General features: G+C 51.7%; 1 protein-coding gene across 1 annotated transcript in view; it reads right to left on the bottom strand.

Moving 5' to 3' along the window:
- VWC2 (von Willebrand factor C domain containing 2) overlaps positions 1–14,354 on the bottom strand; it is a 114,110-nt gene that overhangs the window by 88,897 nt on the left and 10,859 nt on the right. The window contains exon 2 of the mRNA XM_032430472.1: positions 3,949–4,078. Within this exon, the coding sequence (XP_032286363.1) occupies positions 3,949–4,078 (130 nt within the window). The remainder of the gene's footprint in view (positions 1–3,948; positions 4,079–14,354) is intronic.

Here is a 14,354-nt window from a genome sequence, read left to right as displayed (position 1 = left end):
AGAATTGATTAACACATATTTTGTATGCTGTATGTGTTATATTCTGTACTTCTCCAAGAAAGTAAGCTAGAGAAGAGAAAATGTTAAGAAAGTCATGAGGAAGCAAAAATACATTTATAGGACTGTCTTGTATTTATTGGGGAAAAAATCTGCATATAAGTGGACCCACACAGTTTAAACCCATGTCATTCAAGGGTCAACTGTATTGTTAAGGGCAACAATACTGCAGTGAGATGTACAATCTTTACACTCAGGGCCTTAGTGCTCTCAAAGTACCTCATACCACCTTGGGTATGCTATTCCCCTTTAGAGAATCAGAGCTGATTCTAACAAGGCCCAGAGTCAAGGTCAGCCCCGCTCACATGCATGAAGGAAGAGCGTCCACACGTGCAGAACAGAGGCTCCTGATTTTTAACGTCACAAGTGTTCTGAGACTAAGAGGCTTAAGTGGAAGGAGTGCTGTGAACCTCACCTCTGAGAAGCCCCTGTCTCCAGAGCAAATCTGAAATCCTGAAAGTCCATATAAATAACATTTGCTGTTTGTATCACTGGGAGAAAGAAAAGAAAAAACCAACAGTGCCACACAAGCCATTTTATCAAAAGAAAATCCTTGGGAGATTGAGGTATACAAGTCACCAAAGTGATTTTATTAAGTTGTACTTGATTTGTGATCATTTATTTATATCCCATGCATTCTCCGTTTCAAACTTTTGCCCCTTTGACGCAATTGACTTTGGCAGCTTGCAACTGATCTGTAATTTTCCCTTTGTAGTTAATGCTACAGGTGAAGACATTAGAGTATGCAGAGTAAAGGCCTGTTTCCTGAGATCGGGACTTAAAACCTTCATATTCCATCCAAGCTATGTCTATCCTAGCATCTAATTTTGTCTAAGGCATTGTTTTTGATGTCCTATAATCTTTGAGTTCACGTGTAATATTTTCTCGTGACAACACTGTTTTGTGTATGTGGGTGGCAGAGAGGGACAACCATAAATGATTCACTAATCTCAGTGAATTATTACAGAGTATTTAAGTTCAATAGAAACTCTTCTCATAACAAACTGAGGGTTGCTGGAGTGGGGGGTGGGGTGGGAGGGATGGGGTGACTGGGTGATGGACACTGGGGAGGGTATGTGCTCTGGTAAGCGCTGTGAATTGTGCAAGACTGTTGAATCTCAGATCTGTACCTCTGAAACAAATAATGCAATATATGTTAAGAAAGAAAAGAAGAAGAAGAAGAATGTAGCAGGAGGGGAAGAATGAAGGGGGGGAAATCGGAGGGGGAGAAGAACCATGAGAGACGATGGACTCTGAAAAACAAACTGAGGGTTCTAGAGGAGAGGGGGGTGGGAGGATGGGTTAGCCTGGTGATGGGTATTGAGGAGGGCATGTTCTGCATGGAGCACTGGGTGTTATGCACAAACAATGAATCATGGAACACTATATCTAAAACTAATGATGTAATGTATGGGGATTAACATAACAATAAAAAATTAAAAAAAAAAAAAAGAAACTCTTCTCATTTTTCAAGCCAATCTTTAGGTAAGAATTCCAAGAATTCCAAGCACCATTTAACCTGTCAAGGTCAGAATACTATAGATGGCAGAAAGCCTTTCTATCTGGCTCATTTAAACTTCTTTCTACTTGGTACTCCTGAAAATAAGAAGTTGTTGATGTTTTGACATAACTGGATCAAAATCTTTTTTTTTTTATTTGACAGAGAGAGAGAGACACAGCGAGAGAGGGAACACAAGCAGGGGGACTGGGAGAGGGAGAAGCAGACTCTCTGCTGAGCAGGGAGCCCAACGCAGGGCTCGATCCCAGGACCCCAGGATCATGACCTGAGCCAAAGACAGACGCTTAACGACTGAGCCACCCACGAGCCCCTGAATCAAAACCTTTTAATACAAATCCTTCTTGAATCTGTAATCCTTCTTGAATCTGGTTTTCAAAAACATATTTATGCTCCTTCTAAGAATCTCTAGTATGCCATTCCCCAAATCCTGCCCTATTCCATCTCATGCTGTCTATCAAAGTAAGAATCCTTAAAATTTTAGCATACGCACACCAATAAGGAATTAATTCAAGAACAAACCGGTGACCACCACAGGGGAGGGAGTGGGAGAGGGGAGAGACAGATGAAGGGGATTAAGAGGTACAAACTTTCAGTTATAATATCAATGTCATGGGGATGGTAAAAAAGAATTAATCCAGATAATTTCTAAACAGAGTCCACTGACTCTGTGCCCTAACTGGGATAAATCCTAAGCACAAACACACCTGCAAAGAAAAATCTTGAACTGTACTCGGTAGGCTTCCTGCTGGTGGTGATATAAATAGAAGGTCTCCAGGGTGTAGGATGGGAAGGAACAAAGAAAGAAAAGTGCCGATGGAGTTGGATTATATACAGAGATGGGGAACCGTGGGGACAAAAACAGAGACCAAAAGAGATAAAGCAAAAATGGCAAAATGTAGTGAAGGGTCTACACCTGTTCATCGTACAAGCATTTCAGGTTTTCTGTAGGTTTGAAACCTTTACCAAGTTTCAAGGACTAGAACTTCCTCAGAGATTGAAATCACATCTTCCCATCTTTTGGAAATATCCAAACACAGATGCCCTATCGAGTGCCAGAATGTTGTTTCTTATCGTGCTTGGCAAGAGACCACACACGGTATCTTGGATATTTAAGGTAACCAAATATTTGAGCACCCCACAGTTAAGCCTTCCACTGAGTAGCACTGACTCCATGAGAGGTGACTGGGGCAGTGCGCTCCCCTGTCCACCAGCATATACTGCAGCCTGGACAGGAGCCGCCCTGATCTCCTGATGGACGCCAGGCGCCCACCGGCTCCTCAGCAGGCTCGCTTCACCCCACAGCCCCTCGAGGGCCGCCGGCCTCTCTACCTGCCTCCCTTCCCCACCCCGACTCCATTCCTGCCAGTCCTAACTGACCCTCCCAAAGATTCCCCCCGGACACTAACAACAGCTGTGTCACCATCTGCCACCTACCAAGCCCGCATCGCAGGGCCTCCAGCTTGGGCCAGTAACCCCCGCAGTGACGAGCTGACCACCTCTCGAGCTGACCACCTTCTCCGAAATGCTCAGGTCAGGGAAATGCTCCCATCCTTCTGAGCCAATCTGTGGCTCTGACCTTGAGTCCTAGCACCACGCCCTGGGGCCACACAGACACCGCCGAAGGTCCCTCCTTCAGGGAAAGGACTCAAACTCTTGAAGACGTGATCATGAATCCAGAGTCAGCTTGCTTCCAACTCAACTGCCTCATCCAGCCGCCCTCTCGAGCCATCACTGGTAAGCCCACCGTCCCTGGGAACGCACTCTTGTCAAATACCCTCTTAAAATGTGATGCCCAGAACAGCACTCAGTACTTCAAGGTACAAAGTCATTCTCGTTATTCAGTTTGAGGAAACGCTCTCCCTTTATAAATTATGATCAAGGACATCTTGCCATTTCTTTTTCATAAAGCAGATGAGGCTTTTGATCTACCACGGGCTCTCACTGGACAGGGGGTGCTCTTCCTGCCTAATTTACTTATGAAAAATATTCAATTATGTCCGAAGTTTAATTCACTTAATAATGAAAAGTAAATGAGCCCTACCAGCATGTTTGATTTGTCTCGGAAAGAGAGAAACTGCTTTGCAAGAACAAAGTTAAATGAAAGTAAGGGACTCTCCTCACTCTGGAAATTGAATTTCCCCCCCAAGCGCTTCTTGGGTCCTCTATAGAGCACGGGGCTGACACCAGCAGGAGAGCGCACGCCTCCGTGCAGAACAGCTCCCAGCTGTCCCCCTGGGCCCCCGACTGTGCGGACGCGCGTTCAAACACACACACGCATGCATCTTTCATCGACCACGAAGCAGGCAGTGAACTTGGGGTGAACCGGGAGGCGGCTGGGAGGCGGGCCTGCGCTCGACCTGCGGCTCACGTACCATTTTTGCAGATGGGGCAGCACTGGTCAGGCTCGTACACGGGGTCCACACACTCCGTCTGAGGACACGCCGACACGGTGCACAGCACCTCCCCGTTGGCTTCGCAGCGGCACCGCTCACACGGGGACACCTGAAACACACGCCCACGGTCAGGGTCAGATCTCCCGCCATCCTCCCCGTACGAACTCACGTCTTCCCTCCCGCCCGACTTTCCGTGAAGACGCCCAGGTGTTTTAGGAATGTGAAACGGGATCCAGCCCGGTGGTCTGCAGAGGGCAAAGCCAGGGAGCTGGAGCAGAGCGGGTTTCCCCCGGAAGGACCCTTTCCCACAGCGCTGCCGGGTGCCACAGCAGAGCTGAGCAGATAGCAGAGGGGGATGGGACGGGCCAAGGCAAGGAGGTGCCTGGCCAGGAGGTGGCTGAAGACGACCTCACGTAACCCTCGCAGCAGCACTAAAATACCTCTATCCAATTCTCGCCCTGTGTACCGATGAGGAAGCAGACGGGGGACACGCAGCTTGCCAAGGGACCCGACTCCGGAGCTCAGGCAGGCGCTCCCTCTCTCCCCCACCGCCTCCAGGGGGCCCTCCCTCCGCCACCCAGTGCCCTGGAGCCTTCTCTGCACTGCACCGGCCCAAATTCTACCTCTCAGATCACTCCAATTAAGCACAATGGCATTCCTGGAAAGGTTGCATGCCACCAACTCGATCCTGCCACGGTGACACGCAGGCTGTGATGCGGATGATTTTTTTTTTCCTGGAAATCACCACTAGAGTGATTTTCCATCGGGGTTGACCCAGGACAAAGCAGAAACGGCATATGCAGAACCAACATGTAGCAGAAGGCGCTACATGGAAATAGACGCTTTAAAAGATAGTGGAGGTGGGGGGGGGGGTTGTCAGGCTGAGCGCCCTGGGCAGGGGGGATCCTGGGCACTCTGCATACCACACCCTGACCAACCAGCACCTGTAAGGGAGAGAACGCTCCCTTACAACACTCACGGATGCCTCCTCCTTCTAGCCAACGCCAAAAATAACAAGTCAAATCTCTACCAAATACACTGGTAATCTCATGAAGCAAAAGCTCAGTTTGTACTTAAACGTAAAGGCTTTTGTCCAGCTCTAGACCACAGTCAACCTGGCTGGGAGTGAGGGCTGAGGCGTACCTGTGTGAGTGTGGGTGTGTGTGGGTGTGAGTGAGTGGCCCAGGGTAAAATGTTGAGCTGGTGTGCAGGACAGCCTTAGAAGCTGGCGCCAATCTTGCAACAACACAAGGGCGCATTTTCCAGGAGCGCCCCGGGCACCATGAGGCTTTCTTGCTACTGTAACGAACTTTGCTTTTTGTTGCTACTGTCTTTTCTTTCTGCCCGCTACTAATTCCCCCTTCAGCCTGTAGCGTCCTTCTGTCAAGGGTGGATTTACTCAGCAAGCAGGATAAGAAAAGGATCGCGAGTTTTCAAAGCAGAGACCTTGAGCTGCAAGAGACACGGTTCATTGCGTGTCTGAGCCTTCAGTGCAAGGACTCGGACCGAAGCCACACAGCACAGACAGGGTGGATTAGATGGTGGGGAGCCAGGCCCCCTGGCCCCAGAAGAGGTAAGGACAGTCCCATCTAGAGGGCAGGCTCGTCCGAAAGGAACAAGAGGGTCAGCAATCATTGGGGTCCGTCCTCAAGAAAGGGGCACAGCCTGGCACCACCCCACGCAGGCTGCACTGCAGGGATGCAGGAAAAAGCCCCACTTTGGTTTGGGAATTTGAAAGAAAGGGAGCCCAGGCCTCCCAGCTGTCCCCGAGGAGAGCTCCAGGAAAAACCACAAAGGAGCAGGTGTGGGTCACAAAGACTGTGGACACTAGGGGAGCAGGACTAGAGGCGGCCTCACCCCGCAGCTCCCCACACAAGGGAGCACATCCTGGGCAAGACAGCCCGGAACCTCCTGCTCCTGGCTCTGCAAGCTCACCGTGTCCACGGCACAGAGCGAAGCTCGGACCGTGGATGCCCACAGCCCGGACTGCTACCTTCTTAAAGGTTCTGCAACTTCATCAAAAGTTCTACTGTGAGCTTTGCTATCACAGAACATTTAGAAATCCTGATTCAACTCTTTGGAGATGTGTTCATGTCTCAAAAATATGAGTTGAGGGGCGCCTGGGTGGTTCAGTCAATTAAGCATCCGACTCTTGGTTTCGGGTCAGGTCATGATCTCAGGGTCCTGGGATCGAGCCCCAGGTAGGGCTCCATGTTCAGCGTTGAGTCTGTTTGGGATTCTCTCTCTCCCCCTGCCCCGCCCCCTGCTTGCTCGCTCTCTCTGTCTCAAAGAAATAAACCTAAAATAAATATATATATACACATACATATGAGTTGAGGCTCAGAATCAGGATCACCACAAACCAGAATGTCATACTCAGGCCTCACCTCTTACCACCTGCTCTGCCTGTCCTCACCACACCCCACACGGGGCTCCTGTCCCTCACACAGGAGGTTCAGCTCTGCTGAGTCCCACACAGAGCCAGGCGGCCAGGCCTTGCCTGTCCCCCGAGATGACACCATGTCCACAGTGGTCCCACCTGGGCAAAGGCCTCCACACGCTGTTCACAGGGCTCCTGCCTGCTCTGAGTCAGAGCTCCCCATCTGATCACGGTTCCCAGGACCCCTGCCCAGGAAGGGGGTGACCTAATAGAACTCTCCAGCCTCCTGTCAGTGGCCGGGTCCCAGGGCATGGGGTGGTCCCAATCCCGCCCCCGAGACCTCCTGCTGGGCCCCTCTGCCCGTCTCTGCGTGTCTGGCCCTGATCACTGAGGGTCAGGCTTCACCCAACTCTCCGCTGGGAAACACAGGTGCAGCCGGCCCCTCCTCTCATTAAGCCCATCACCTCATTTCCCACCCACATGAACTCAGTGGCTGGCCCAGGAAGACGCAGCCGCACGAGCTCAGCATTACTGAGTCACAGAGGAGAGGTGTGACAAGACCCTGCTGGACTCAGGACAGCTGAGGTCTCCCTGCTGCCAGTCCCGCCCCACCTCTGCACCCCGACTCCCACACCGGCGCTGTCGCTGGGTCTGTCCGATCCTCAGGAGGGCACCTTCTGCTCAGGCTCCTCTACGGGGGGAGCCACCGGGGTCCTCCCCGGACTGAGATTGGGGGAGGCTACCCAGAAGACTGGAAGCCTCAGCCCAGGGCCTCGACACAGGGCTCGGGTCAGCAGTCATGGGGCGCACCTGGCATTTGGGGTGCCTGTGACCCTCTTTCTGGCTTATTTCATCACGTCACACGTATGGCTGGAGTGCCCCCCCCCACGGCCCCCACTGCAGCAGGTGCAGGGAGCTGACTCCAGCAGCCAGGACTCTGGTGGAGGTTTGCCTGCCCCATGAGAGGATTCTGACTCTAGCCACCGGGTCGGAGCAGTCCCAAAGCTGCAGAGTCCTCACCCACCAGCACGGGCACCAGAGGGCCTCCCGCCGTCCTCGGGTTCTTTGTCCCACCGTGGAAGCTAAAAGTGAACATGCCCTGTGCGTTACTGAGTCTGCGACCAGCAACATGAACTCGCCAGGTGCATTTCTGCAGTCAGGCAAGGCAATCCTTTCTCTGCTTCCAAAGCTGTTCGGTCCCCAAAAGACATTTTACCAGGGGTAACCTAACTTTGAAACAGCAGCCCCTCTCGTTAGCAAATCACAGCCTACATTCTGTATGGCATGCCTCCTGACAGAAATACCCTTCTCTGCCCTCCTCCAGTTACAAACCCAGGGTCTGAAGAGATAGAATTTAGACGCGTAGCCTAGAAGAACAGCTGGGCATGTGAGGAAAGGTCCCCATTCTCGAGGCACCCACCGTGTGCTGGGAGGATGCAGTATTTGTGTCAGGTAAAGAGAATAGGAACTGGGAGCGAGACTAAAGACAAGCTCCGTGGTATTTGTTCAGTCATCCCTGTCCTGAAACCAGAGAGGTGAAGACCACTTCCGCCATTTTTCTGGAAGGGAAGAGCATGGGCGGGAGCTGGGCTGGTTAGCAAGAATGGCAGCGGGTCAAGTGCCCTGGGCCAGCCTCAGATCCAGGGTCCAGGCTGAGGGCGCTGGCCTGGCTTACTCGGCCAAATGATTATCTTCAAGGTGGATCCAAGAAATTTACCCTCAAACCTGAGCATGTTCTCAGTGAAGCGGCCATAAACACAATGCACAGCAGAAGCTCCAGAGAGCTATTAACTTGAGGGTAGCTCAGAATTAGACCCTCGTAATGCTCAGTAATTATACCCATGTCTATATCGCATGTACGTTGGCTGTAAGGACCATAAAATAAAGATCGCACCTATTTTGAAACAAATAAGCAGGAACAGGAACCATAATTTATAGGTGAGACAATTCTCAAATGTGAAATGATGCCTACTCAAATGGATATTGCTTAAGTCGAGTGCCCTATACATACATATTAAAGATCTATACGAGAGTGGGACAGAGGTTGAGTGGGACGCTTCTAAACGAGGAGTATGTAAGCAACTTTACATTTTATCACCTATATTTTACATTAATGAACTCAGTTGCAATGAGGTGTCGATCTGTAGGAAGCACTGCCTTGTATAATTTTGTAACCGTGATTATAATCATTATCACCACGAGAAGGACCAGGCTCTGAAATATTGCAGAAAGTGCGCTGAACAGGGAATCCTGGTCTTGTCTGTGTCCCAAATCTCTTTCCCCTCGGGAGGGCAGAAACTCACTCCATCCTTCTTACAGAGCAGATTCGCTCCCCGTGCACCAGAAGACCCGCCTTCTTTCCTCAAATCCAGCTTAAACACACCCTCCTGTTCTGTGCTGCCTAAAAGGGCCACTGGCTGGGTGAGAGGCAGACAATGCCATGTGTCACCTGAATCCGGTTGCCTCAGTGGCAACCACCGCTATATGCCAATCTGGAACTTTCTGCCGGGGTTGCTGGAAGAGGGCCATGACACCCGCGTGCCGCCAAATGCACTGCGTCCTCGTGGTCAGGGGGCAATTCCAGGCTGGATGCAGATGCTTCCTTAGGAACAGACAACTGGGAGGCAGAACATCCCCGAACAACTGTAACGTTTTCATAGATGGGATTAATTTCCACACAGAGAAGAAAGAGCAGAGGAGCTAAGAGCATAGAACCTTCACAAAGAAAACCATTCACCATCAGATAAAATCTTCTCCCCATTTCGGTTTCCTCCATCGGCAGAGGTGTTCCATTGAGAACCCCCAAACTGTTGGACGCTGCAATGACATGAAGTAAGATTAATATGACAACAAAGAAGGACACTGAGATCTGGACTTCCTTCTACCTACCCCCCACCCCCGCCCGTGCTTCCCTTCCTTCCAAACCCCTTGAATTCTCCCAGGCGCGCTGGCTTAGAGCAGAGACTCTCCGGCACCGAGACCCCCGATCCCAGGCTGTGGATGAGCAGCCAACTCGATTCAGGGACAACTCAAAACTAGGGCCAGGTCTCCGTCACGTCTGGGATTGTTACGGTTACTGAGCCAGTGCAAATATCCAGGCTCACTAGATCTTGATGGAGTCGAGAAAGAGATGGCCAGAAAGAGCTGAAATGAACTTGCATGGCCCATTATGAAAAACACAAAAAATAAAACTCCCAGCTTTCTTGCAGGAAGAGTGGCTCAGCGCCTCACAAACAGCTGCGCCAGGATCAGACCCCCACACCTGGAGGCGAGGGAACAAAGACGAATCTCTCCCCTGAGAGGGATCGGGATTTAGAGGACACATGTGATCCACAGATGGAAGAGAAGGTTCGGTCGTCAGCGGGACGTGAACGCTAAGGCAGCGACTTTGCAGAAGGGACCCGAGAATGTGTAAACCAACGTTTGGGAACTGAGGAGCTCGATGCATGCCTGAGATCAGAAAGCAGAGCCTCCAGATTCTGAAGGAGTCGAGTCCCGAACTCGGGGGACAGATGTCACAAGTGCTCTTCCTGCTACAGATTTTCTAACTGTCCTGTCTGCCAGGTTTGCCTTTAAAGAGCTCAAATTTGTACTGAGCAGCTGGGGATTCAGACTCTGTTACTCAGCCAATGGACAAACTTCTTTTCAAATCCGCACACGGAAGATACAAGGTCTGGACACTTGCAACTCACAGACTGGGAATGATGGACACACAGGTCCTGGGACAGCGACACCAGGACTGTCCTCCCCGGGTCCCATCGCCAGACCCCATCCTCTGTGCAACCCCCCAGGCCTCCTGCCCGGCAGAATCCTGCACGTTGAGGACAGATACGAAAAATCTCCACCACTCGCCTCAGTGCTCAGTCTGGCTAGGGGGCTGAGGCATAAATGAGTGAAAGAGAAACCAACAGAATGGAAGAAAGTCACAGACGCCGACTGAGATGTGCACATAGTAAGAAATTTCAAGGCAAAGTTGTGGCTTCTGGTTGGAATAAGAGGAAAGATGGTTAAGGAAGGTGAGGAGGATGGGACGGCCATAGAGACGGGGAGGGACCTGGAGCAGGGGGACCTCACAGCCAGACAGCCCAGTGGGGATCCTGAGAGCCTGGGGATGGGGCAGCAGCATAGAGCAGAAGGGAAGCCCACAGCCACAGCCCCGGGGGGCAGCACAACACCCCCCTCCTGGCCACACGGGAGGCCCTGCACCTGGCACAGGAGGCCCCCTCTACACGGGACAAGGTGCGCTTCCCAAAGCCAAGAGGCTACGTGAGCTCCCAGCACCACCTTGGGAAGAATAAAAAGAGATGAGAGACATCTTCCAAGGGGAGAAATCCTGCAGCGCTGAGTAATTACCCCAAAATGATGAGATTCCTAAGACCTCAAAGGACCACGCTTTCCATCATCATCAGATGTGGGGAGTCACAGCACAGAAGGACTCCTTCGAAAGCTAAGGCGCAGTACTTCGGTGTTTGCACATCTGAGTCGTGTTCACACATCCTGACCCTGTTACGGAATTAATCTGATGATGGTGAATTAATGACTTAAGCTGCAAGTTGCCAGAGGCACCAAAGCAAAAAGGCCGGTCACTAACAGCGGTCTTCGGGGCGGATGACAAGCAGCTTCTCCAAAAGTCACTGTCACATTTCCGTCACCAGATGGCGGAAGCGTCCTTCCCAGCGGCTGAGCCCGTTTCCAGAGTGCCCAGTGTCACACTTGTTAGCAAGATGCACTTAGAGGGAAATCACAGAGTCCGCATCTATGTAAATTACCAGGTCTTATTGGCTTCCGATCGCCTGGAGCTGTGTTATTTGGGAGCTGGAGAAAAATGCAGGAGCGCTGCCTTTCAACTGTGCTTTTTTAAATTTTTTTCCTGGCTCGAAACACACCCACAAGTCTGGCGCATTGTCAAGAACCACACAGCAAGTCCCAGCAGCAGCCTGAACGCAGGGTCCGGTCGGACCACCTGGCCACTCTTGTATGAGTGTCATGAATGCACTGAATTCACCCCACTGCCTCTCACCGGCCTCGCCTGACTCCCTGCAAGACGCTGGGACCGGGACAGTGCTGTCGCCTCGAACTAAATCTTTCCCCCAGGCTACCTCAGGTTCCTTACCTGGAACTGTCTTATTCAACCAGCCCAGGCACCCCAAAGCTCCGTCTCCACACGGGGCAGCAGTAGGGTCCAGCGGGGACACGGAGGCACCTGCTGGACCTCGTCCTCCAGGCTCCCTCGGCCAGTCAGGCCAGCACGGACGGCTCCGGACCCCTGCGTGCCCCTCCGCCCTCCCTTCTGCGCCCCGAAGTGAATTGGGCTTGATCTTCAGCCCCCTTCCAGCCTCCAGCACAAGCCCATGGCCATGCAGCAAAAGAAAGCTTCTGCTTCCCGAGCCCTTTGAGTAAGATTATTTTTTTGTTCTCTTTGTCTTTCCACTCTCTGTCAGAGAGCGGATTTGCACACAAAGGGACTTAATTAAGAACTGTCCCCAGAAGCTGTCAGCCTTCCAGTCTTGGGAAGAAAGCCACCCCACCTACCGCCCAGATCAACAATACAACAGTCTGACAACCCAACGCCACATCAAGGAATGACTTTTCCTTCTTTACGGCTTAGCTTGTGGCAAGACCGTCTGTCTAAGAATGCCTTTCAAATCCTCTTGTGATGAATTCCCTCAGATGAATACAGAGCATGTGGGATCTCACCTAAGAGAGGGGGGAAAATGCTGGCAGTGTTCACATGGCGTCTTCCACTCCGAGGCCAACAGTTGAGTGGCTAAGACAAAAATGAGGAAGATTATTTCTTCTGGGCTAAAGATCCAGACCTGGTGAACATTCTGGAATGCCCTGATTACATGGTCAGATCAGATGCAGCCAGAAGTATGCCAGCCTCCTGTTATGGACTGCATGTTTGTGTCCCCCCAAAATTCATTGGTTGGAGCCTTAACCCCCAATGGGATGATATGAGGAGGAGGGGATGTTAGGAGCTGAGGTCAGGAGGCTGGGGCCCCAAGGTGGGGATCAGTGCCCTTCGAAGGAAAGGAAGAGCCTGGCGATCACTCTGGGCTTTCTCTCCACCGTGGGAGGACACAGGGTGGAGGCGGCCATCTTCGAGCTTCAACAGAACCAGACCCAGCTCCCAGCCTCCACAATGGTGAGACATCTCTCAGTTTCTGTGGTGGAGGCAGACATGTGCTCATGGTGGGCCAACCCGCGGCCCTCTGCACACAGAGCAGGGCATGGAGAGAGGAGGCACCACGACCACAGGCAACGGGAACCACACGGGGCCTCTGTCCGCCCACCCCGGGAGCAGGTGACGTTGAGATTTTTGGTGGAGCTACTTTAATAGAGGATCTGCTCATTCACAGATTCCTAAACTAAGCTCTTAATAGAAGGGACACGTTCCCGATGGGGCTCTACCACCTACCTGGGGGCAGAGCGGGTTGATAATGTCCCTGTAAAAAATGTCATTAAAGCCAAACTTCTCTGGTTTTAAAAATGGGAAGATCGAAAGCCTCGTTTTAGAATTAGAGTAAAGGGTGAAAGATAAGTAATCCCTGTGAGAAAGAAACAGAGAGCTTGGTCCTCCCTTAATATATAAATGACTAAAATTAAATGCCTTCCAAAGAGTAGGCTTTTAAAAGGTGGGCCTGAGGGACGCCTGGGTGGCTCAGTCGTTGAGCGTCTGCCTTCGGCTCAGGTCATGATCCGGGGTCCTGTGATCGAGCCCCGAATTAGACTCCCTGCTCAGTGGGGAGCCTGCTTCTCCCTCTCCCTCTACTGTTCCCCCTGCTTGTGCTCTCTCGCTCTCTCTGTCAAATAAATAAATAAAATCTTTAAAAAAATAAAATAAAATAAAATAAAATCTTTAAAAAATAATAAAATAAAATAAAAGGTGGGCATGACATGGGATCGGGTCTCTCAAGGATCATAAATTCAATTTTTTCAGGGGCCTGTCAGGTAAGGAAACAAGGTGGTGAACGAGTGCACAATAGGGAGTGGTGGGGACCGTGACAAACTTGAAAAAAACAACACACTGAAACCAAAGGGCATACCTCGTCCCAACACACACACACACACACACACACACACACACACACACACACACACCAGAAGAAACCTAAACCGCGCTGCTCATTTTGGCATTCCTCGTTTGAGACGACAGTAATAATACTCATCTTCAGCAGGGAGGAATGAAGACGACCAAAGGAGTATGTCCACTTCTTCTGCCCAAAGTTGGCCAGGCTCCAGGAACAGGGCTCACACTCCCCAACTATCAGGTGGCCACACAGACACCCGTCTGGACAGCATCTGAGGTCAGAGTCTGGCTGCCCTGAAACTCTGTTCAGCGTGTGTCAGCTGCCAATTACCCGGAAGGTGCTGGACCACGGCCCGAGCCCGGGCGGGCAGACACTGGTGGCTCACACCGTCGGCCCCGCATTCTTCCTGAAGCTGAGCCTCTTCCAGAGGATCCTGGAATTACAACAGGACACTGCCAGCCGTGTCTCCAGTTAATGAAGTCCCTTTCCGTGGGGTTTTCAGCTTGGGTGGAGAAGACACTGCAGGGCTCTCTCCCAAGAAGAGCTCTCTTCGGGCTCAGGCCCAGGCAGCGTGGTGCCAGAGAGCGGACCATGAAGTTGTGCCAGGTGCCCCCTTGCTGTCACCGGGAGCAAGATGAGCTTTCTTCCTTGGCGTCCTGGAGGGTATGGGGACCAGAGGGGAACTCTGCCATCAGTGGGAGTTGACCTGAGCCGAGAGGCTGACATCAGAGCACAGCTCGTCCCTCAGGCTGCCTGCTTCCCCTGCTCGCACAGGCCGAAGGAAAGGCAGCGGCCTTGTCAGATTTCCTTCTCTTCCAACCTACGCACCCCTGATGTGTCTGCGTGTGTGACATGGCGAGGCCACCAGCGGGTCGAGGCACAGGTGCGCAGGGCAGACTTGCCCTACAAGACAAGGGACCGCTGCATCCTGGCCACCTCGGGACTCCTTGCACTGTGGCTGCGGGGACAGAGAT

The sequence above is a fragment of the Phoca vitulina genome, unplaced genomic scaffold (genome assembly GCF_004348235.1).
Source record: "Phoca vitulina isolate PV1807 unplaced genomic scaffold, GSC_HSeal_1.0 scaffold44, whole genome shotgun sequence".
Classification (NCBI taxonomy): domain Eukaryota; kingdom Metazoa; phylum Chordata; class Mammalia; order Carnivora; family Phocidae; genus Phoca; species Phoca vitulina.
Note: the sequence above shows the minus strand (reverse complement) of the source record. Positions and strands in the feature narration are given on the sequence as shown.